We start from the raw sequence: 23,931 nt of genomic DNA on the forward strand, positions 1-23,931 counted from the left end.
AGACAAGTGGAACAACCCTTTATGAGATGGGGTATTGATTTTATAGGTGCCATAAATCCACCTTCTAGTGTAGGGCACAAGTGGGTTCTAACAACCACAAACTATTTCACCTGATGGACTGAAGCAGTGGCATTAAAAGAAGTAATTGAAGTTGTTGTTCTGAACTTTTATAATGATATAATAACCAAGTTTGGTGTTCCTAGTTCCATTATTTCTGACAATGCTTTGGCTTTCATTGGATTAAAATTGAGTGATTGGGCTGTCAAGAATGGTATACATCTATGTACTTCTTCAAATTATTACCCTTAGGGTAATGGTTTGGCTGAGTCAACCAACAAAAATCTGATAAAGATTATCAAAAGGAGTATAGATGATAACCAAAGAACTTGGCACACCAAGTTGAAAAATATGCACTATGGGCAGATAGAATAACACCAAAAAGGTCAATTGGAAATTCTCCTTATATGTTGGTGTATGGAAAAGAAGCCAGATTGTCATTATCCACTGAGCTTCCAACACTTGACATTGTAAACTAGCTAGAAATGTTAGAAGCAGATGATCCAATGGCAGTTAGATATGCACAACTAATGGAACTGGAAGAAACCAGAAATGAAGCTATGAAAAACATGGATTTTCTCCAAATCCAAGTGAAAATAATATTTGATAAGAAAGATACACCAAGAGCGTTCAATGAAGGTGATTTAGTGCTCAAATGAGATGAGTTGAAAAGTAGACTTGGAAAACATACCAAATTTGACAGTATGTGGAGTAGACCTTTTATCATTATGGAGTGAAAACAACATAATGCATTTCAGTTATCAAAATTGGATGGTGAGATACTTCCTATCCCAGTCAATGGGATACACCTCAAACTCTGTTTTGAGTATGATCATTTGAGTACTACTTAGTTTAGAAATTTTTGCTTTCAATAAGTGTTGCTACACATAGATTAAAATCATTTTCATTTTCCTCGAAGTGTTGTTATGCATAGTTAGTAAGGTTGTAGAGTAGAGGTAGTTGTTGTACAGTTTCTGGATGAGTTACTATGCAGATTTCAAGACTGTTTCAGTTTTGCCAATTTGACTTTGTGCCCAATGGATAAGCCTAGGCAATTGGTTTGATGTTTAGAAGGCAAAAATATAGCAAATGCTGCCAAAAATATTACCTAATTTCGCTAATAGTTCAATCAGGTAGAGCTATTTCATGTTTTGGAAAAAGAATGGTACATTTTATCTCTGCTATATTACATTCATGTACATAAGGAAATCTGAAGAGTATTCTACCATATTGCATTGTGCAAATGCATATAACATAAAAGAGATTTTTACAAATCTGTTAAAAAAGACAGTGTTTATTGATAATATGAAATGTGCAATGTCTCACACAAGCTGTGAGACTAACTTTTCTAATGCAAACAAATGAAAAAAAATGAAAACATTATACATTTATAGAAAAGGAAAATAAATGCACATATAGGGAAAAGTGACCCGTCATTGCCTGAATGATGAGTATGGCTTGAGTTATCTTGCTTCTACATCATGTCCAGTTTCTCGCTTGCCTTTGTTGCTTCCCAATTGCTCCTAAGTTGCCTACATTTGAGAGAGAAATGTGTTAGAGAAATTAAAGACCACTGATCCATATATGTACATTCATCTATAAACATGTAATTTGATCATTTATGTGCATTCAAAAAGCTAGTATATCATAGAATCCCAAGAAATAGGAGAATCATAAAAAAACACTTATCATATGCTTGTTTGTACCTAACATGTTTGCTCATTGTGCAGGTATAAGTAAAATCATGTTGTTGTTTTGATTTATCCGATTATAGCATGTGGAGTAAAATGAGGCTCCCGCAAGGGTTGAGCCCAGCATGTTTTTAAGTCAGTATAGCTTCATCAAGTAGAAACCCATCATCCACAATAGTGAACCCATATGGTCATTGTTATAGATGAAAAATTTGTACCTAATGGAACTATACTGATCTAAAGGAAAAAGTCATACAATGAATATTCTTAGATGGAAGTGATATGTAGCAGGCTACATAACAGAGACAAGACTTTCTAGCATGGAGGGGCTCACAAGTTAAAAGGTTACACATGCATGGTCCACAATATAGTCGAAGCCAACACAAAAAACCTTTACCTTTTAAGGACAATGCATATTGATGAAAGCTTGAAGAGCAAGGATATTAAAAGCATTAACTGTTAGAGTATGATAATAGGAACTTAGACAAAGCTCTAATAGATAATCATTTATGACTGCTACAAACTATGGGCACCCTTGCTTTTCAAATCTACCAAGTGCATGAGCAGTTCAAAGCATATTCAACAACTCAAAAGATAGTGAGTTGAAGGGTAAATAACTCAATACAAAGATGTTTGGCACCCAAGGTTTCTTTATGTGGTAAGTATCAGTCATGGGTCCAAAGACATAGTCATGTAGACCTAAAAGAACAAGCTTCAAAGCCATAGAAGCCTTCAAGATATGCAGTTTTCCAAGTAGTAGGATCTCAACCTCAAGTGTCAAGGACACAATGATCTAAATAGGATCGTAGATCATTAAAAAGAGAAGATCCATGAAGATTTCTGCTATAAAAAAGTCATAGACACTGTCCCACCATCAAACTATTGTGAAGAATATAGATGTTAGTCTTCATAGCAATCAACAAAGACATAGTCTATGGCCGGTTAGGACAGATGTCTGACAAGGTTAGAACCCCTTTAATGCCATCAGTAGCAGTCATTGAGAAAAGACACAGAAGAAATCTCAGATTACAACAAGAAAACCATAGGGTTTCTTTTGTGAAATGAAGCCTACGGAAGAAGATTGTAGCTTAAAAGTCTGTCATTTAACTAGAGATATTCTGAGGGTATATCATGAAAGCCCAATGTAAACCATTTCCTAAGATCTTCGCAGATAAAAATTACAAATACACAAGGAAAATGCATGAAGATTTTATGTAAATGACAGATAGTAGCCCATAAAGCATTCGTTATAGTAGTCCCAGCCAAACAGTAGCAAAGAAAAGCTAAGCCAACATAAATATGGTGTCTATGTTTGCAGTTGTAAAACTGCGAACCATGGTGAAGAAAGATTAAAAAGAGCTCTAAATGACAATAATTCATAGTGGAGTAAACTCACCAGTTTTGACGTGTTAATGAAGAAGGAAACCCGTGGTTTGTAGCAAGTATCCAACACAATCTTGTGAAAATTTCATCAAACCCTCATGGCAGTATATTCCACAATAGCAGGAAAAAACAAATGAGTAAGATCAAATGTGTTTAGGCTTTCCATTTTTTCCTTAAAATGCTCGATAAGCACTTGGGAAATTTTGCCTTTCTTTAAAAAAAAAATCCTCTTCCTTAATATCCCGTGGGTATTTGTTTTACTTTACATCTCTTTTCTCAAATGTGAATAATATTTACTAAGTAATTTATAATTGATCACTTAGTAGATATTATCATGTAAAGAAAATTCATTAAGTAATGAACTATAAATTACTTAATGAATATTATTTATTAAGCAAATGATGTAACTGATAAAAACATGACAAGTGCTTAGTCAAGAAAGAGGATGAGAATAAAATTTATGACATGCCAATCATTTAGGGAAGGATATTTGTAGTTTGTAGACACCTAGAGGAGATATAGGAATTGTTTTTGGGATTTTAATAGCATTGGAGAGCATCTTGGAGTTTTTTTTTTGCATGCCTTCATTTTGGACAAAGTCAAATTTGACTTTTTCACCTATTTGGAGCTCTTTTGGAAGATATCTAGTGGCTAGATTTTAGGGTTTTTGGTTGAATTTGACCATGGAGGTTGGGACTCCTATTTTCATGTTACTGTTTGGAGGAAAGCATAAGTATGGTCTTAACTTCATTTTTGAAGTTAGTTCTTAGTAGTTTATCTTATGCTACTTGTAATTTTCTGAGTTCTTGAGCAGAGGTGAAGAGTTTGTAACTCATTTCAGTGATCAATACAACATTTCAACACCATTTGAGAGTAAAAGCTTTGCCTTCTTAATTTTTTTGAAATTGTGTAATTAGTGATTGGTGCAATCTTTTGTGATATCTTTATCCTTGCAATTGCATCTTATAAGTGGTACCTTTATGCAGAAGAAGTATATTTACATTTGCAGGTTATAAGTTGTGTCAATAATGCAATTAGTCTGAGTTGTGAGAAAAACATTTTTTCTCCTGCTGGGGTTATGCATATTTAACCTTCTTATGAATTATTAATGCAAGATTTATGAGTTTTGAGTTGTGCAGGAATAAGTTTTGTTACTATTTTTTATGTGTGTTGCAATCTGTATAAGGTTCATAACATCATTTGGTGCATCACCTTTAGAGTTAGGTTTCATTTACATATTTGTCTTCCTTGCTCTTTTATCTGTTGAATCATTAGAATAGTTAGAATTAGGTGAAGTTCCATAAGATCCAACTTTCTCTGGAGGCTCACTCCAAGTTTAGGCAACCCACAGGCCTAGGAGTGTTCCCATGTGTCACAATCATGCTAGGTTTATAAGCTTAGCAAGGGGTGCAGGTTTTAATGATAACACTACCAAAAGAAGGGAAGGTGAACAAGAATGCCTACATTCCTGCTATTGCTAGGTGAAAGGGATTCTTGATGAAGGATGACACACTTTTGACCCAAAGTGAAGGGTTTGTTTATAATAGATATACATTGCCAAGTGAAAAAGAGGTTGTAGCCAAGGATACACACCTCTTGCATAAGAGATAATCCTTGAGCAATCAAATAACTTCACACAAAGAATGACATCAAATCATAAGCAAACTCCACTCAACAAAGGAAAAGTGGATCCTTAGAAAGGATAGGAAAGATCAATGCCCCCTAAGTGTAAGGCCAATGAGAAGAATTACACAAAATCTAAGGAGAGATTAGACACAAGTAAATTCATTATGTACTCACATGAAGGAATATTCAATGCAAGAAAAGATATCAAGGTATGTGAAATGCAACTCTAAAGAAGAGGTAATCTTCAAAAAAGGAAAGATTAAGATGAAGGATCACATACCCTACTAAGAAGAGATTACCCATAAGAGACGTAGTGTTTCATGCAATAAAGGACATCAAATTATGAAAAAACAAGGCAACCCCTAAAGGGAATAGAGAAAGCTTAGACAAAGAGAAGAAATAGGATAATATTCTTTCCCCCAAGCCTAGAGGCAAGAATGAATTATGTTGCTTCCCCAAGATGATTGTAATTGAAATGGCATCACCACTCATGACAAAGAGCCCCCAATGAAGTTAACTATTGGTTTCATAGGGTGAGGAGCAACATGGAGGGTGAATGGAGTGCTAAGGCACTACCTCTTCACCAAGGAAGAGTTCAAGATTGGTCGTAAGAGTTATGTGAGTTCTATCATATTGGTCTTGAATGAATGTTTTGAATGCTTTACAATTTCCAAGAGAATTAGAATAACTATGATGAAAAAGACCATGTTCATTAACTTTCTTATGCTAAGAACTATAAATTCTAACAAAAGGAAAAACAAAATTCTTATCATAATTCAATCTCCAAAAGGTTCTAGTAGCCAAATTCTCTCAATCATCAATATGAGTAGGTCTTGTCTAGATTGTGATCTAGGACAAGGGTTATTAGAAGAAGATGCATTGTCATATAGGATTTTAATAGTTCCATTACCAACTAGTTATTGCATACTTTTTTGAAAATCCAGACAATCATTAGCACGATGGACATTAGTTTGATGATATGAACAAAAAGGAGTGTTTGAGGAAGAAGCACATTTAGATAGACGATAGGTTCTATGTCTTGCAAGATACTCCTTAAAGTTTTGAATTCTATGGAGATCATCCATAAGTGAATGATGAGAATTTTCCAGCCCTTCAATACTAACATGTGTAGGCGGGTTTATAGGGACTTTGATTGCTTGTCCAAATTTTCCAAGTCCTTGTCCTCTAAAACCTTGTTTTGATATTATGTTATAGCCACTCATGTAAGAGATTTTTAATTGAGAAGGAGTATTATAATAAAAAAAATTTAAAAATTTTAGTGTAAGTGTGTGTAGAAGAAACAAAGGAAGAAGAAGGAATATCCTTTGTAGGGAGATTCTCCTTTCTATCATCATGTATATCCTCTTTGATAGGTTGAGAAGGAAGATCCTTATCATCTAAGGCCTCATATTTATAAAATTTTATATGGGGAGATAGATCATGAATGAAATGCAAAACATCATCTTTTATACAAATGCTTTGACGGTTAAGATAGGCTCTAGGAGAATAAGGTGGATCTAGAGAGATTGAAACATCAATATTTTGATGTTGCCCCCCTTGCACCAGGGTTTGTGTATGAGAAGAATATGGTGCCATGTTCTCTTTCTTCATTCACATGAGATACCCTAGGAGAGTTACAAGTATTAGGTTTTTCATCAACATCTCTAGGATTATGATCTACAAAATCTTTAATACGATCTACATGTTATCACCTAGTTTTGCCTCTTGCTGAGTAAACTCAACAATTTAGTGATACATGGGAGTTGATTCTCAGGTTATGGGTAACTTGCAGTGAGAATGAACCTTCGGAGAAGGACGACTTCCTCTTGATACTTCACACAACCTATCTAGTTGATGAATTTGCTGAGAAAAGGGTAAGAAGGAAAACCTGCAGATGAAATCTAATCCTAAAGGTGATGCACCAAAATGATTCTTGAGACTTTGATAACAACTTTAACACACAGTTTGATTAGAAACAAATCTTATCCATGCACAACTCATACACTTAGATACTATTGCATCAACACTTTATAAGAAGGCTATGATAACCTCAATCCTGGTAGGAAAACACAATTTTCACAAGTAGAGATTGCTTTAATCAGCTACACAACTTATAACCTACAACATATATGGAATTTCTGCATAAAGGTATTGCTTAATGAGACATAATAACAAGGAAGAAAACATACTTCATATGAAACTGCATCAACCATTCAACACACAATATACCAGATTGTAAGAAGGCATCACTAACTTTATTGCTCTCCAAAGGTGTACAATGTTGTGTAAATCTTTAAAAATTGAGTTACAAATTTTATCACTTTCGCCAAAAGAACTCTCTAAAACTACAAGTAGCAAGAAGGTGACTAATAAGAACTAACTTAAAAAATGAAGTTAAGACCATACTTATGCTTTTTCCAAGCAGTTACAAGAAAATAGGACCTCCAACCTCCTTGGTTGAATGCAACCAAAAAGCCTATTTTTGAGCCCACTAAAAGACTCCAAAAAGGCTCCAAAATGGAGAAAAAGTCAAATTTGACCAATTCCAACATAGTAGCCCCTTAAAAATGCATTTAACTCTCTCCAACTATCTAAAAAACAACTCTTAGATACCCTCCTAATGTCTGTAGTTGCTCCTAACTCCCCTATATCCTCTCCCCTTCATCAATTTTGCAACAATAAGCTTTAATGACCTTTGACCCATTCCTAAAGCATTTAAATACTATTACATTGCATAAATATATGTAAAAGTGATAAACACTATCACTTAATACATTTACCTTTATGAGGTTCGATGCAAATTAGTGAAATATATGACACTAACACATGTAAGAAGGATTTAAATAAAAATAAAAATGAATAGTTGTAGACAAAATGCCTATGCTGACCACATACGCTTTAAAGTAAATAAAACCCTAAAGCGAGGGCACTATTATTCATTTCATTATTTTTTCTTTGTTGTTGTTGTGGAGCCGCCATGAGGATTTCTAGAGGTTTTATTGTAGATCTTGTGCACACTAAAGCCGAGCTTGGTAAGTTTATTTTTTCTATCTCTGGAGACTTGTGCATTATGATCTAAAACTCATGCTATTGATGCTTATGCCCTCAAGAATTAAGGAATTTCTATTTATTTTGCTTCTTTGGATAGGTATTTTCACATTCTACTTATAATAAAATATGACTTCATTGCATCCATCACTACTTTGTGTATCATCATATAATTATGATCCTTGAAGCTATGGCTGCATAGGTATGCTGGTGATTTGTTGAAGACTATTGTAGGGTTTTGTTCATTGTTAATATTGGGTAATTACATTCATCATTGATTGTGACTTGATCATTGATCACTGTCTTGAAGACTGTCTCCATACTTTTATTCATCTTACCCCTCTCACTGTAATGTCCTTTGTCAATTGTCTCGACGATGACCTATTTTTTCTCTGCACATGGTGACTCGTGGTTGTTCTTTGTTCGGCTTGGTTGTTGTTCAACTTCGATGGATTTGTGACATTGAGGATTGCTTCTCTATCATTCCTTATAATTGTATTTGTCCTTCAAAATAATGACAAAACTATATATTTGTTGTATTTATCTGTTTAACAAGAAAATTACTCATATTGATGCCTAATGAATTCCCTTTGGCATTGTGTACAAGTTACTCTATAGTAGGTTCAATATTTTAAGCAAAGACTTCTATCATGTGACTCCATACTTGTAATGATAGCTCAGTTCTTCATAAACTGTATCCTTTCTCTATGATTAGGGTTGTATCTATGTGTGGTTGTGATAGGAATTTTTAATCTCTGTATTTCTTGCCCTTTCAATATTTCTTTGTGACAGTCTTATTGACTTGAGGCCTCGGTGTTCACCAATACATCAGATGGAAAGCATTATATCATTCTAAGGTGTAAAACCATAAAGGATTTGATCTTCTCATTAAGTGAACTGCACTCAGGTAATGAGGCTTGCAAACTTGAGCTTTCATTGTATTTGTTGTATCTTTGTCACTATTTTAAAGTGATCTTTGAAGCTTTTTGTGAATTTATTTGCATTTAAGAATACTGTCATTCTTTGTTGACATCTTCTTAATAGTGCTACAATTCTCAGTGACTAGTCTTGATTTGCTCCTTCTATGCTCATGACTTGTCTTTAATGTGTATAACCCCAAGCTCCATGCCTTAGACTATATCCTCCAAACATGGTGATTGGATGTGATTTTGTAGGCTGCAAACCCTACCATTAATTGATTGTGCATGATGGCTCATGTGCACACTGTCTCTTAAAACTGCATTATGCTCTTTATACTTTTGTGACCAGGTCTGAAATGCATCTCTGCTTAAGATCTTCAACATGAAGATGATGCAACAAGTTTATGACATTAAACTCTACACTTGGCACAAAGTTTTGTGATTACTCATTATTGCCTTCTCGACGCCTGGTTGTAATACTCTTTTAATATCATTCTAATTCTCAAGTATATGGGATTGGCAAAGACCCTCTTGAAAGTTTTATGACCTAAAAATCTCAATCATGCTTCTTATGAATGCTCTTTAAAATTGGTCACTGTATTGTCACTTCATATATCTGTGGTACACTGTGACTGCCTTGAAAGGATTTTGATCTCTGCTTTGCTGTGTTTGAATGCAATGATTGAGATATCCTTTTGTAATGCCTTTGAAATGGATTTATCATTCATTGTACACTGCATTTCATCATTTTTAAGCTCTTGTGAACTGCTCTTGATCACTATGTAACATAATCTCACTATATTTGATAGTGGTTGTGACCATCTGTAATAATGTTATTGGCAAGTATTGCTGTCTTCCATGACACTGTGGTCCCATTGAGCATCGATTTATTATTTATAACAATGAATGTACCGCTTCATTGTTATCAATGATGGATTCATGTTTGATTGAACCACCATGTCATGGAGGATAACTCACCAAATCTCTGCCAAAACACCAAAATGATAACACGCTGGGCTCAACCCTTGTGGGAGCCCATTTTACCCCACATGTTGTAGCTTATGGTGCTAATGTTAATTTGTAAAATTTCTCAGTGAGGGATATCAAACTTGTACCTACACGGTGAACAAACATATTAGATAAAAACAATGAATTTATGATCCGTTCTTCTGTTTTCCTCTCCGATTCATGTAATGATTACATAGCTGATATAATGCATTATGAAAGTAGACTATGCATTTGTTGATGATGTGTAAGATTAGATTTTGGAATCCCGAGCTTCTAACACAATCTTTCTCATCTCCTTGCAGGTATTCCTAGATGACGAAACAAAATGGCACTGAAGATGCAACACTCAACTGTGGGATTCGTCTTTCCAAACAATGATAGATCGCTTGTCTCTTCTTATGCTTCATTGTCATATGCATTGTTTTCTTTTATAATACATTTCTTCAGTTATTTCCCACGGCTTGTGTGGGACATGGCACCTTTGATATTCATGAATAAAGAAAACAATTTTTTTAATGCACAGTTGTACACTCTTGTTTCTTGGAAGAACATTTGCATTGAATCTATTACTTCACTTGATAGCATCATATGATTTGTATGAAGAAAACCACTTCTCATGATTTGTATGAAGAAAACCATCATATGATTTGTATGAAGAAAACCACTTCTTATTCAAGGATTCATGTGATACAATGCACCTAACTTAATCAACTATGATTCATCACAAGAAATGTTAGAAGAAATAAATAGAGCATATTTTTCATTATAAATAACTTATTATTGAAAGAATAATTTAGATGGCTACTTCTTATTTATACAATCTTTCTTTATAAAATCTTATTTTTCATAATTCCATCATTTAATAAGAATGCAAAATCTATGATAAACAATATAATAAGAATGCACAATTTATAGGTATAATAAGATGTAAAATAAAAGATATAACATCATATATATATATATATCTCAAATATGAAATTCAGTAGAAAGAATAAACTTTAAAGACATAACATAGAAAGGTCAAATTCACTATAAATATAAACGATAAAACACCTTTTACATGAATTTCTAAATTGTAATCAAATAAATAAAACATCTGAATAAATAATCAACTTGAAGAAATGAACTAAATCTAAAAATTATTAAATATTGTATTAACTTTTGAAAATGAATTTAAATATTATTCTTAATTTCACATGCAATGATAGAATGTATTTATAGAATACTTAAAATCAGTAGTTTATTTGAATGATTGTCTCAAAATCATGATTATATTCTTTGATAACTTTCCTGCATTATACACATGCACAGTACCTAGTCAAGACATAAAGGACACCAAACATGAGCCCCAAAGAGAGCATGGCTATGCGATTTCGGGCATCACAGAGGGAAAATAATTATGTGAGTTCACGGGACTCTTTCAGTCTTATATGAGTTCCACCGGATCAAGTAAAGAAATACCAAATCTCTGAAGAAATGCGAACCCCTGGGGCCCACCAACAGCTAAAATCAAATTCCAATGCCTTTATTGCCGCGCTTGCCTCCCTATAAAACTGCTTCATTCAGAGTCGATATGTTTCACGTCAACTGTTGAGGATTAGTTAGCTTTTCAAGCTCAGGAGAAAAAAAACAATATTAGGTGTTAAAAGCAGAGCCTACAGCCTGGTGCTGGAAGGATCATACAGAGCTCCTATAATTCCCATTCACTGCCACGCCAGTCCACAATTCATTGTGTAATGGAGAGCGGAGACGTGGTGTTGGGCATTTTCGACAGTCATGTAAGCTGCGACATTCTCATTCCTTTGGCCGTTTGTCGTTTGTTGTTTGTTGCTTGGCAGTTGCCTGTGACAGTGGTTTTCCGCAGGTGGTATTGGACAATGGTATTGTAATGGTGACATTGTCGAAACCAGGAGGATTTGTAACCGACATTCAATATGGCGGTATAAACAACTTAATGGAGACTCTCAATTTGGAATCACACAGAGGGTACAGCAATTTCTTCTTCTTCCTGTACAATTTTTCAGTGGGAAATGGAGTAGAATGACGAGTAATGAACTGCAATGCAGGTACTGGGATCTCAACTGGAACGAACCAGGAGGTCCACTGAAATCTGATTTGTAAGTTGAAGCTTTAACCTTTAATCCACTGAAGTCTGATTCGTAAGTTGAAGCTCTAACCTTCAAGTCCACTGAAATCTGATTTGTAAGTTGAAGCTTTAACCTTTAAATCCACTGAAGTCTGATTTGTAAGTTGAAGCTCTAACCTTCAAGTCCACTGAAATCTGATTTGTAAGTTGAAGCTTTAATCTTTAAGCCCTGCTTCAACTGAGGTGAAGATGTCAAAATTTTATCTAGATAAGTCCATTCGTTTCGTGCAGGATTCAGGGAAGAGAATTTAGTGTGGTGGTGGAGACACCAGACCAGGTGGAGTTGTCGTTTGTTCGAAACTGGGATGCTCTCTCTTCACCACAAACAGATATTCCTCTAAATATAGACATAAGGTACACCTCACTTGTTGGATACGCGTGAAATGAAATGATTTGTGCATTCTTGGAATGAAACGATTTGTGCATAATTATGTTTGAAATGAAAAGATTCGTGCATTCTTATGTTTGAAATGAAACGATTTGTGCACTCTTATGTTTGAAATGAAAAGATTTGTAGATACTTATGTTTGAAATGAAACGATCTGTGCATACTTATGTTCGAAATGTTTTGCATTTATATGTTCCGATTTGCCTGCTTAGGTATATTTTACGTCGAGGGAGTTCTGGATTCTACGCGTATGCCATCTATCAACACCCATCGGGATTTCCTGATTGCGACCTTGTGCAGACTCGAATGGTGTTTAGACTAAGCAAGGACAAGTAAGCCTAGGCCTCTATCTGTACCTGTACCTGTACCTCTATCTCTGTCTTCATCATTTAATTTAGGACAAGTATATTGTATGACTATTTCAGATTTCAGTACATGGCAATAGCAGACGACAAACAGAGAGTAATGCCTATAGAAGATGATAGATCACCAGCGAGATGCCAAACGCTTGCCTATCCAGAAGCTGTTCTGCTCACCAATCCAAAAAACCCAGCGCTTAAGGGCGAGGTATGTTAATTGTAAGACTGTGGATTTCATTTTGCCTCTCACGACTCCACGAGTACTTATAATTCTTGGATTGTAAGTCACGGGTAGCTATTGTGTTATCCTATATTTGAAGCAATTTCAAAGGCACCGCACCATTGAATATTGGGTAACAAGTGTGTGTCGGGGGAAAATCTTAATCAAGTAACATGAACTTTATTGTTTACATTTTGGGGTCTACCACGCGCGTATCGACTTCATGGCTGTATGCAAATACACGCGTGCGTACCGTACTGTCTTATTAAAGCAGACTTTGGCGGGAATGTAAAGGGTAAGAAAACAGCAAATTCCATGGAAAATATAATTAAAAAGAGGCGAGGAAGCTCTCCATGACTCGTTAACTCTCGCTTCATAAAACGTGTCTTGTACTGTACATTCTAACGCATAAACGTTTTCGAAAAGTTCAGTTTACATGAATACGTATTTGCCCTCCTTTAGAATAGTGTTATAATTTTTCATATTTGCTGTGAATCATTTTAAATTCATAACCTAATTTACATTATAATTCAAATGGACTTCAATCTATAATTCTAACTAGCTTTGGGGACAATTCTCTTTATTGGGGAGCAACATGGTATTTGGATTATGTTATGTCCTTTTTTCTCTCGAGTCCTTGTACGTTTAAGATCACACCTAATTTTTTTTTTAAAGTTGTTTGCCAAATGTGCCACAACAAGAAACAAGCAACTAAACACATCGATACTTCTCACTATCATAAATTTTTTATATACGTTTCCAATGTGAAATCAATGCCTTTTATTTATTTCTTGGAAAGAGTGCATAATAATGATATTACATTGAGGGATGTTCATAAAAACAAGTCATAAATACTTATACTAAGGTGTGGTGGGAGCATACAAGTCTCAAAGGTCTGAAACCCCAAATGACAAAGGCTGCAAGCTACAGCAGGGTCAATCAGCATACGTTTAACTCCACAAAACACCTCCAAAAGTTGCAAACGCTGCTCCACCAAACGAGGATGCTTTCCCACTTGTCAAACTCAACTCAAATCACCAATAACCACCTAGAAATGCACCAAATGAGGTCTTGACAGTGAGTTGCTGTTGGAACTGAATAGATAGGTCTGAAACCGTAAAATGATCAGACAATGAACCCTCTAACTTCATCTGAGTTGCTGCTACAGTTCTGCAGTTTAAGACAGCAGTAAAATTTTTCAAGAACCTCCAATCCAACCAGTAAGGACTACCATTCAGCTATGACTATAGGCTGCAAACTCACTAATTTCACCAATTATCTTCACATGAGTGGAAAGGCAATCAGCTACATGCCTCATTTCTAAGCACTTGTTAGGTCTGTCTATGAAAAAGCAGAAAGAAACTTTGTGATTCACCCTTTCAGCATGCATAATCACCATTTCATAGTCTCCCTTCACCACATTTCAACCCACCACTTGTTTACACCTTGAAGATGGAAAAATAATGAGTGCGGGCGTAATGTCCCCACTTTAAAATAGAATTTAATAATAAAATTTAATAACAAATTAAACGATTAAAATTTGAATTAAAATATAAAAGAATATAATTAAATATAATTAAAATTTAATTAACTTAATGAATGGTCAAAAGACATGAAATGAAAAGTTGTGACTCCCTCAAACATGAGATATAAAAGGGAGAAGACAACCTCATTTGAGAGGGGATAATTTGGGAATCAGAAGTGCTGATCTGATTTAAGTAAGTACAAATCTGATTGTAAAAGGTTATAGCCCTTTCAAAGGACAGAAATAATGAGGAGTTGCACTCTTTCAAAGGGTGCTAATGGTGAAAGGGTGTGTCTCTTGCCAAGGGGCATACATGATGAAGAGGTTTGACCTCTCCCTCACATTGAGAGATATAAAGGAAAGGAATCAAAAGCCTCCAGTGACATCACCATCGATCAGATCAGATCAGAACTGTTATTAAGTTACAGGCATCAATCAAGGGGGATGATAAAATATATTTGATACTAATCACAAAAAAGAGATAAGGAAGAAATAAAATATATTTTATTGTGGATAAGCATCATATAACAGCAAATAGGTATGCTGTGACTTACTTATGGATCCACACTGATTTACAGAATATTATATATGAATGCTGCTAAGAATAAGGGGATCAATATATGCCGTATGCCGTAGTATAAATAACAGTTTATAATGGTGTAATCAGAATTTCTATATCAGTTATGCTGTATATATATACGGTAAGCATCATATAAGCATTTTATTGTGCGTAAGCATCATATAACAGCAAATAGGTATGCTGTGACTTACTTATGGATCCACACTGATTTACAGAATATTACATATGAATGCTGCTAGGAATAAGGGGATCAATATATGCTGTAGTATAAATAACAGTTTATAATGGTGTAATCAATATATATATATATATTCCTAATTATTCATAATCCTTTGAAGGTAATATATTCATAGCCTATTCCTTAATCACTTGCTATAGCCCCTTAAGAGGAGGGGTTGGTGTTGTGTAGGGAGAGGTGGAGTAAATCCTCACAAGGTAGGTAAGTTCCAAGATGGGTAAGGACATGTATTTCCGATGCCTCGAGGAAGAGTCTCGAGATGGGTATGAACATGCATTCCCAATGCCTTGAGGGAGCTAGATGGTTTCCAAGTGCCCTATGAAAAGTACTTCCCCATCCTCCTTTGGGTTGATGTTAGGAGAGAAGTAAGGAATCAGGGCTTAAGTAGGTTAACTGTCGAATGTATTATGGAACATTCGTTATTTCTTAATTTATTCTGATTTAAATAGTGATGTATGTTAATAATTGGAAATTGACAGCCTCCCAAAAAGGGGACATTACGACGGGCCCTACAAACAACACTTAACCACACCCATAACGTTTGTTGTCAAACCGCAACAGCTGAAAGTGATTTTGAAGAAATGGCTAGGGCACAATGCCTTTTACGGCCAACCCAAACAACCTGCAGCATTCACCTGAAAGCAACACCAAAAATACCACGAATCTGTTGCAAAGAATCAAACCCCAAAATCAGCTATGAAAATACCTTGAATATTTCCATTGCTCTTGGAATCGCATACTCGGAACTCCATGAAAATTAATGTGATTCCTATGTGAAGTCACCAAACCAGCTAAGATGGATTTTTCAGCACCGAAATGAGAGCCCCAATCCTCTCCTTTTATAACTTTTTGAGAGCTATTTTGATTTTGAGGAAAAAGTGTTTTTCTTTGCTCCTTTGCTTTTTGGAAAAAAACACTTTTTGCTTTTTTGTTGCTTTTTCATAAAAGCAATTTTCCCACTCATAAAGATCTCTTTGAAATATTAATAACATTTCATATGCGAAGACCCCTCTTATCTCTCCTAGGCATCCACTTGAGGGGACATAATATAACTTTATAAAATTAAAACACTAAATGTAATGCCCCGCCAGAAACCCTAAAGGAAAACCACTCTACAAGGCAACTAAAGGGTACAACAATTTTTTTTTGAAAGATTAAGTGCATTCATTATAACATTGCATGCATAATAACACAAACAAAAGTCTAACAATGACATCCTAAAGGGTTACCAACGAAAATTACTTCGAATAAAAGCTACACCATAATGTTAATCCATTTATCTAACTAATTAGAGAACTCAATAGCAATAAAATTACATCAAACTCATAAACTGCTTTCCACATTGAAAGATTTGAAGGGTTACAATATATTTACTTCCAATGATTCATTTACACATAAGAAGAAGATAACTGAAATAACATACATTCCAATGAATTAAAATTACAACATTCAATAATTACATGGCTTCAATAGTACAAATGAAGTACAAAGGTTACAATGCCAAGGTTACATAGATTTTTGATACAATGACCACGAGGGTCTCAAAGGTACAATAACCACGAACAAGAACTGATACACAAATCATGAACCAAGGTACACTGGCGAAGCCAATCCTCGCATGAAGGTACAAACCAGAATATCCGACGGGAAGTGGCACTACCACCCGACCATGTGATCCCAAAATGGAACCACCCCACCATGCTAGGAGATATCAAAAGACCCTCAAGCAAGCAAAACGGAAAAAGTACAACAATACAACATGACTCCACTATACTCATGTGGCTCGACCCACAAAATACTAGTGACCTTAATGAGAGAGTGTCATCACATGACTTAAGATGGTAACCCTAGGTAGGCCTTCATAGGTTTCGGCCCCCATCCTGGGTTATCCTGGTAACCTTTCTTGAACCCCCGGCTCCATCTAAGCATCATGCGGACCCTACCAACCTTTCGTGAAGACAAGGTGGTAGGTTTGCCATTCCAAGCCTTCCGACAACACCTTGAGCCTATACAAGCACTCAACCATGTGCGGGGTACAATATCTTAATTAAATTATTAAATACCCACCCCCTAATCAATTATTAGGTTATCACTTATTAACTGACTTTCGAGGGGTTATCCTGCCATCCTCTTTGGGTGTGGCCCCCGCTCGAAAGCCACTCTCTCATAGGACACTATTAGGTACAGTCTCTCTACTAGTACCCTATGGCGACTCTGACAGCCATATCTAAACTGACAAGAAACAGGTGAAGGATCCACAGTCACTAACCCAGGATTGACCATTTGGAAACATAACACACAATGCCTCACATCCACAGGGTTTATACAACGACATCTGACTAAGGGGGTACACATCATACGACATAATGATAACTCACCAGAATTGCAATGAAATTTAAACGTGATTGCAATTACTATTAACACAAGATCCTAAAACAGGCAATCTTTTCTTTAAACAGTCAAAGCATAAAATACTTGCAATAAAGATTTTCCAGAAATTAAGAAAATACATCTATATTAATATAAGGAAAACAATGAAGTCATATGTCTAATAAGGTTAATTAAAACCACATTTAAAATTTAACCCCCCAATCATATGATCATGATTAATTTACAAATAAGCCCGATTAGACTATAACCATAATCTAAATTTAATTCTAAATTAAACATATATATATATATATATAATATTATAATATAATTTCAATATATATATATATATTCATTGAAAATAATAATATATAATTATATTATATTAAAACATATATAAAAAAGATTTAATTTTAGAAATAACATTTATTTCCCAAAATTATGCAATACCTTTTATTTTCCAAAATATATAAATAAATAGAAAAAACGAAAATAATATATATATATATATATATATATATATATATATATATAAAATTATTATAATTTTTTTTAAACATAAAAAAAAGAAAATTAAAAATACCGAATATAAAATTCGGAGGCAACTAGGAAGGTGGGCGTAGGGTTACCAAACGGTAGCAGGTGCTACTGTAGGGTAGCGCTGCTACCTCACGGTAGCAGGTGCTACCATACAGTAGCACTGCTACCGTGGGGTAGCAAGCTGCTGCTTCCACCCTCCCTATTTTTTTTTTTCTTAAAATGAATAAAACTGGCATATCAAAATTAATCACTGGTAAAGAATTTTGCCAGAAAATTCAATCTCTGTGACAAAACAGAGATGAAAAAAAGCACCAAAAACCAAACAAATTCATTCCCAAAACCAAATTGGCTGGAAACTAAATTGATTGCCATTCCCAAATTCAATTTTTTTGCCAAAACAAGAAGGGAAGAGAAGATTTAAAAAAAAATTCCCCAATTTTGAAAACTACCAAGAAGATTTTTTTTTTCTTTTTTTAAAAACAAATGAAGACACAAGGGGAAATTCTTGGCAAAATTTTGCCAGCATGATTCTACCAAATTCACAAAACTTAAAAAGCTACAATCACCAGGAAATCAAATTCTTTGCATAAACAAAATGAAAGAATGGATTTTAAACCACAACTTTTGATGAAGTAAATTAGGGAGAGCTTGAAGTTGCATTTTAATAACAAAATGGATTGAGATTTTTCAATAAACCTCATAGCAACTAAATCCATAACACATAACTCATTTAATCAATCTTTTTACAACATCCAAAAGAGGGGAAAAGAAGCATAGATTTTTAAAACAAACAAAGTAGAAACCATCCAACCTGTGGAGCTCCCTGGAAGAAATTTGTGAGCTTCTATCCTGCAACAGATTACTAGACCAAAACCAAAATCTTCCTTCCAAACAATTTTCCAGAATTTTCTCCTCCAAAACAAGCATCCTCTTCCAAAACAAGCATCCTCTTCCAAAAACATTTCCAGGGATAAATAGGAAAAATATTTTAACTTAAACTTTTAGGTTGAAATATTTTTCTCACCCAAAAATATTTAAATAATGAAATTGACTTTATCTATTTTCCTTCAAAAGTAAATGGGAATTTCTTCTTTTTTTTGAAAAAATACATTTCTTCCATCATGAAATTTAATTAACTTTTTCAACAAAAGTAAAAATCAATAATTTAACTCTTTTTTTTTTTGCCTTTAAATCTAAAAGCAATAGAATTAACTTTATTCATTTTTATTTTATTTTATATGATTTAAATATAGTTACGTTTCCAAAATAAAGCAATTATTAATTTAAATCTAATAACTTCACTCAATTAGCTAAGTCCATAACACAAAGGCATAATACTGCATAAATTACTTATACCAACTAGGAAATGACGACTTAAACTCAAATAAATAATCGAACCCACTAGGGCACACAAACCGAGAAAACCACAAGAAGACTCCGACAAAGCCAAAAGAACAAGACTCGAAGGCCGAACAAAAGGAACGGACGACCAACTAACAACACTCACATGAGTAGACTGAGGGTAAGAATTAGGGTCAACAACTATCTCCTCCACTCCCATCGGATATATAAGGCACGCTCAGACCTGTGAAGCCAGGTGGAGACGATATCCCGTACCTACCCGGTACTTGTACCTGCAATATCTTGCATCATCGAATCACACATGCATGTATATGAATATAGAATACACGACACACACACCGATGAAGGAGAATCGCGATGTTCCCTGTCTCACCGAAGTGAGTGAAGGAAAATCGTCCCCTTGCATCTAATACACTCGCAGGCACGCAACATATAATTACACATTGCATAGATAAAGTAAAGTGTCAGTACATAACAATAATCCATAAAATACCACAAATCACCAGTACTAAAATACTGTAAATAAATCATGCATCTCATATCTAGATGAAATATGAAATAATATCAAATACGTCTGAATAAGTCCGATCGAGAAGGGGTACTACACTAAAGTAAATATTAAAATGTTAACTTAATACTTTAGTACAATAATTTAAATAATCTAAACCACTTCGTGGTAAGCACCATTAAGGCAATGAAAACTGAAATTAATCTTACCAAGAAGGAACTGATGTTGAAGAATGATGCCGAGTGTCAAAATAGGTGCTTAATAAAAATAACAGTGTCCTCCATGAACTGTGGAGAAAAACCTAGAGGGCCCAAAACACTACAAAGAGTGTCATGACAATCTTGAAAGTCGAATGAACTCCAAACCATCATCTGCTGCCAAGAGAACTCGAAACTAAGATTTCCAAGAACATTGAAATTCTCCTAGCTCACTTAGAATTATGAAAAACCTCAAAAACTGGCCAATGCTCACAAAACAATATAGCATAAAAATGGGGACATTACAATTCCCCTATGTTCTATGCATTAGTTTAGTAGGGACAATAAGATATGTTATTATAGTGAAGGATTACATCATGAAATCATTAGGGCTTTCTTCGCCTTCAAGTTAAGATTTAAGAAAAGAAATAAACACTTCAACTTTTTTTCATTTGGTATCTATCTAATTTATATAGTGTCATTTATGGTCTCTCATATGTTTATATTAGGACTCGCAATTTATATCCCCTACATATGTGACCCCTTCTTATGCATTTTAGTATTACATATTCAAGTTATAATTTGCAAATCATCTTCCATTCTCTCTAGAATGTTGCAATGAAATACAAAAACTTCTTTGCCTTGTGAGTGCTTCTTGATTTCTTATATATGTGATGGTGCAATATCACATGCCTATGTTCCATGGAGTTTCTAGGATAGGGACAATAGGGGACTTTGGGACCTATTATAAGATGACTGGGACAGGAGGCCATCTCTTAGAGGATGTCACAGGATGTCAATTAAAAAATAGGGAAAAAGCTAAAAATATAGGAAATCTCAATAATTTATATACGAGGTATTCATCATATACTATTATACATTATAGAAAAATATTATATAACACTAGAACTGAATTGAGAATTCACATGAGAGGAGACACAAAAATTAACATAATTCATTGCTTTCATTGGTGCATCCATTTGGCTTCATTAAGAATATTATAGTCAAAATTTAATATTCTCCATTGAAATTCCTTCACAATGCAATGGGAGCAAAAGTCAAACCAACATTAGTAAAGCAAATGACAGTGTTTTATAGTACATGTAATCCATCTGTTCATATTTGTGTGGATCATTTTGGATCTAGGCTGAATTACACAACAATTGTATAATATGGTTTTTCAATCCAGATTGAATTACACAACAGTTATACCCCCTTTTTTTTCTCATTTTTGTGCATTTTCTTTTCTAATTGCACTTTCTGTAGGCTAGGACGTAAGGGGTGGCTAGCCGTCCCCTACTATCCCCTGCCATTTTTGAGGCATAGAGGAAACATTTCCTAAAACATTTTGTTTATAGGCAACAGCTCCAGGGACTTTTCCTACCAATATCTACATCCCCAAACATCTCCAACATGGGAATAGGTGGAAATAAATAGGGACACATCCCCATGGAACATATCATGCCTTCCTTTTTTAATTTCCCCTTTACAAGCATAATTAGACTTCTCAATTTATATTGTCCATCTCCCAATTTGAACTGCTAGGTAATGAGATCTTACCTTGAATTGAAAAATTAGGTCTTTTACATATGGAAATTCTCTTCGAAATAATTGTGTTTTGTTTAAGTGACCTTTGAATTGATCTTACAAGTTACAATAATAAAATCTCAATTTCTCATGATTATTGTACCATGCTTATTCTCTTACTTTCTCTTATATCAAGTCCCTAAAGGCTCACGTTTTCTCAGGCATAGCTACCTTCTCAATTCCCTATTATCCAATCCATTGTAGTTTCATAATGGTAAAACCTTTCTTTTGTTTGCAAATTACAATGTTTGGTATGATAATATGCTTGTGTGCATATGACTTATTTGGACTTAACATATCACAAATTGTTTGTTCTTGTCATTCTCATGGTAGTGTTGGTTGAAAATTTTGTACACTTGGGGGAATATACAAAATTGTGGTTTCAACCAAAGCACACGAGTAAAAACTCTCCTAATTAAGGGAAGGCTCCCCCTATCTAACTAAAATTGAAATAAAAACAGGATGGGACAACAGTCTTCCTTATTTCTTCAAGAAAGACAATATCCTTTTCTTTTCACAAAAAAGGATAGCGATTGAATATGAATAACAGTAACCACTTTCAAGTAAAATGAGAGAAAGGAAATGAAGTTTCCTGAAAGCGCAAAGACTTCCGTCACTTCCTTCGGGACGGGACAGCAATATGAAGCTCAAAGACGTGACTATTAGAAGTCCTATCTACCCTTTGTTATACTAAATTTTACAACGAATAAAAGACAACAGCTCAAAGACTAGAATAATTTATTCTTTTAACACAAAGACAAGAACTAATGCAAGCTCAAAGACTTGCTGCTCCTTCTAGAGATTTTCCTATTTTAATTAATCTTCTCTACTTGCAGCTCAAAGACTTCAAATCAGATTGGACTAAGCTCCTTTAGAAACACTTTGCATAGAAGAAATAAAAAGATTCAAACTCAAACATGTAGCTCAAATACTCAAAACTTGAGTAATCCTTCTTTATTATTCTTCAAAACCTTCAATTCACATACATAAGCTCAAAGACTTCTTGCTGTAAATTTGGCAGAGTTTTTGCTTGCTTTCCAAAAAATAAATATTACAATAGACCCCTCCAGTATTTATAGAAGAGGAACCTTGAGAAAAAGGTGGGAGGATCCTAACTAACTTGAGAGATTCTCTCAACCACCAAGACTTATTCAATAACTAACTAAGACTTCATTAACTAACTAAGACTTATTCCAACTACAGTCCTAATCGAACACAACTTGTAGTTGTCTTACATGTAATTACAAAAGTGCAAGTAATGTGTAACTTGCTTTTTACAAAAAATACTTTTACATGTAACTTTTCAAAATGGAATTACAAATGCATAACTAAAATTATTCCATGTGTCTAAAGACACGACTCTAACTGCATCATCCTTTATCTGCGATGATCTTCACGTCGCTTCAGGATGCTAGAAGTTCAAGTATTCTGGATTGGTAAAGACATCTTGAATTGAAACGGGAACTTTCATCCTTATCTTCTTGCTTGGGGTAGTACTGGCTTTTCAAGAGGGAAAGGGCTGCCTTCCTCTTTTCATGTCATGACCATCTTTGTCTTGAAAGCATTCTATGCTCGCAACCATGAATTGTTGTTGTATCTCTTTTTTGTATCGTCATTCATTTCTTGAAATTTGCTTGCAAAATAAGGCCCATGCCTTAATCCATTGATTGGTAGATCGTGTGTGCAAACCGGACTGACAAGGGAAGAGATAAATTGATGCGAAAATGGGCTCACAAGTGAATGTCGGGTTTTGGAAGTTGCAATACATGTGTGGGGAAACAAGAGCATTAACTTGCAATTGCGGGGAACAAACATGCAACTTCATATGTGTAATAGGTAAACACAGGTTTGCACTTGTAATTGGACCTTTAGAACTCATTTTCAAGTGTTTTTTTTTAGTGCATTTTGGACCAATTTCGGGTTCTGGATGGCTGACTGCAGGTAGACTTTAAATGGGGAAAAATGAATGAAGGTGTGAAATGAGGGGATGAAATGGTATGTACGGATGATGGAAATAGGGATCTTGATATGATTGAAAATGAAAAGATTTTGGGAAGATCGTCTTCAAGAAAATGGGAAGAACTTTCAACATGTAATCCGGTTCTAAAAACCCCATTTTGAAAGAATGGGTATTTCTTCATCTTTGCAACTTGGAATTTCAACAAAAGATGGTTAAAT

General features: G+C 34.6%; 1 protein-coding gene across 1 annotated transcript in view; it reads left to right on the forward strand.

The window, feature by feature from the left end:
* Nucleotides 1–11,152: 11,152 nt before the first annotated feature.
* LOC131063366 (uncharacterized) overlaps nucleotides 11,153–23,931 on the forward strand; it is a 44,675-nt gene continuing 31,896 nt past the window's right edge. The window contains exons 1-6 of the mRNA XM_057997152.1: nucleotides 11,153–11,511; nucleotides 11,598–11,719; nucleotides 11,800–11,850; nucleotides 12,111–12,233; nucleotides 12,480–12,599; nucleotides 12,693–12,834. Of these exons, the coding sequence (XP_057853135.1) occupies nucleotides 11,470–11,511; nucleotides 11,598–11,719; nucleotides 11,800–11,850; nucleotides 12,111–12,233; nucleotides 12,480–12,599; nucleotides 12,693–12,834 (600 nt within the window). The 5' untranslated portion in view covers nucleotides 11,153–11,469. The remainder of the gene's footprint in view (nucleotides 11,512–11,597; nucleotides 11,720–11,799; nucleotides 11,851–12,110; nucleotides 12,234–12,479; nucleotides 12,600–12,692; nucleotides 12,835–23,931) is intronic.

This window comes from Cryptomeria japonica, chromosome 10 (assembly GCF_030272615.1).
Source record: "Cryptomeria japonica chromosome 10, Sugi_1.0, whole genome shotgun sequence".
Classification (NCBI taxonomy): domain Eukaryota; kingdom Viridiplantae; phylum Streptophyta; class Pinopsida; order Cupressales; family Cupressaceae; genus Cryptomeria; species Cryptomeria japonica.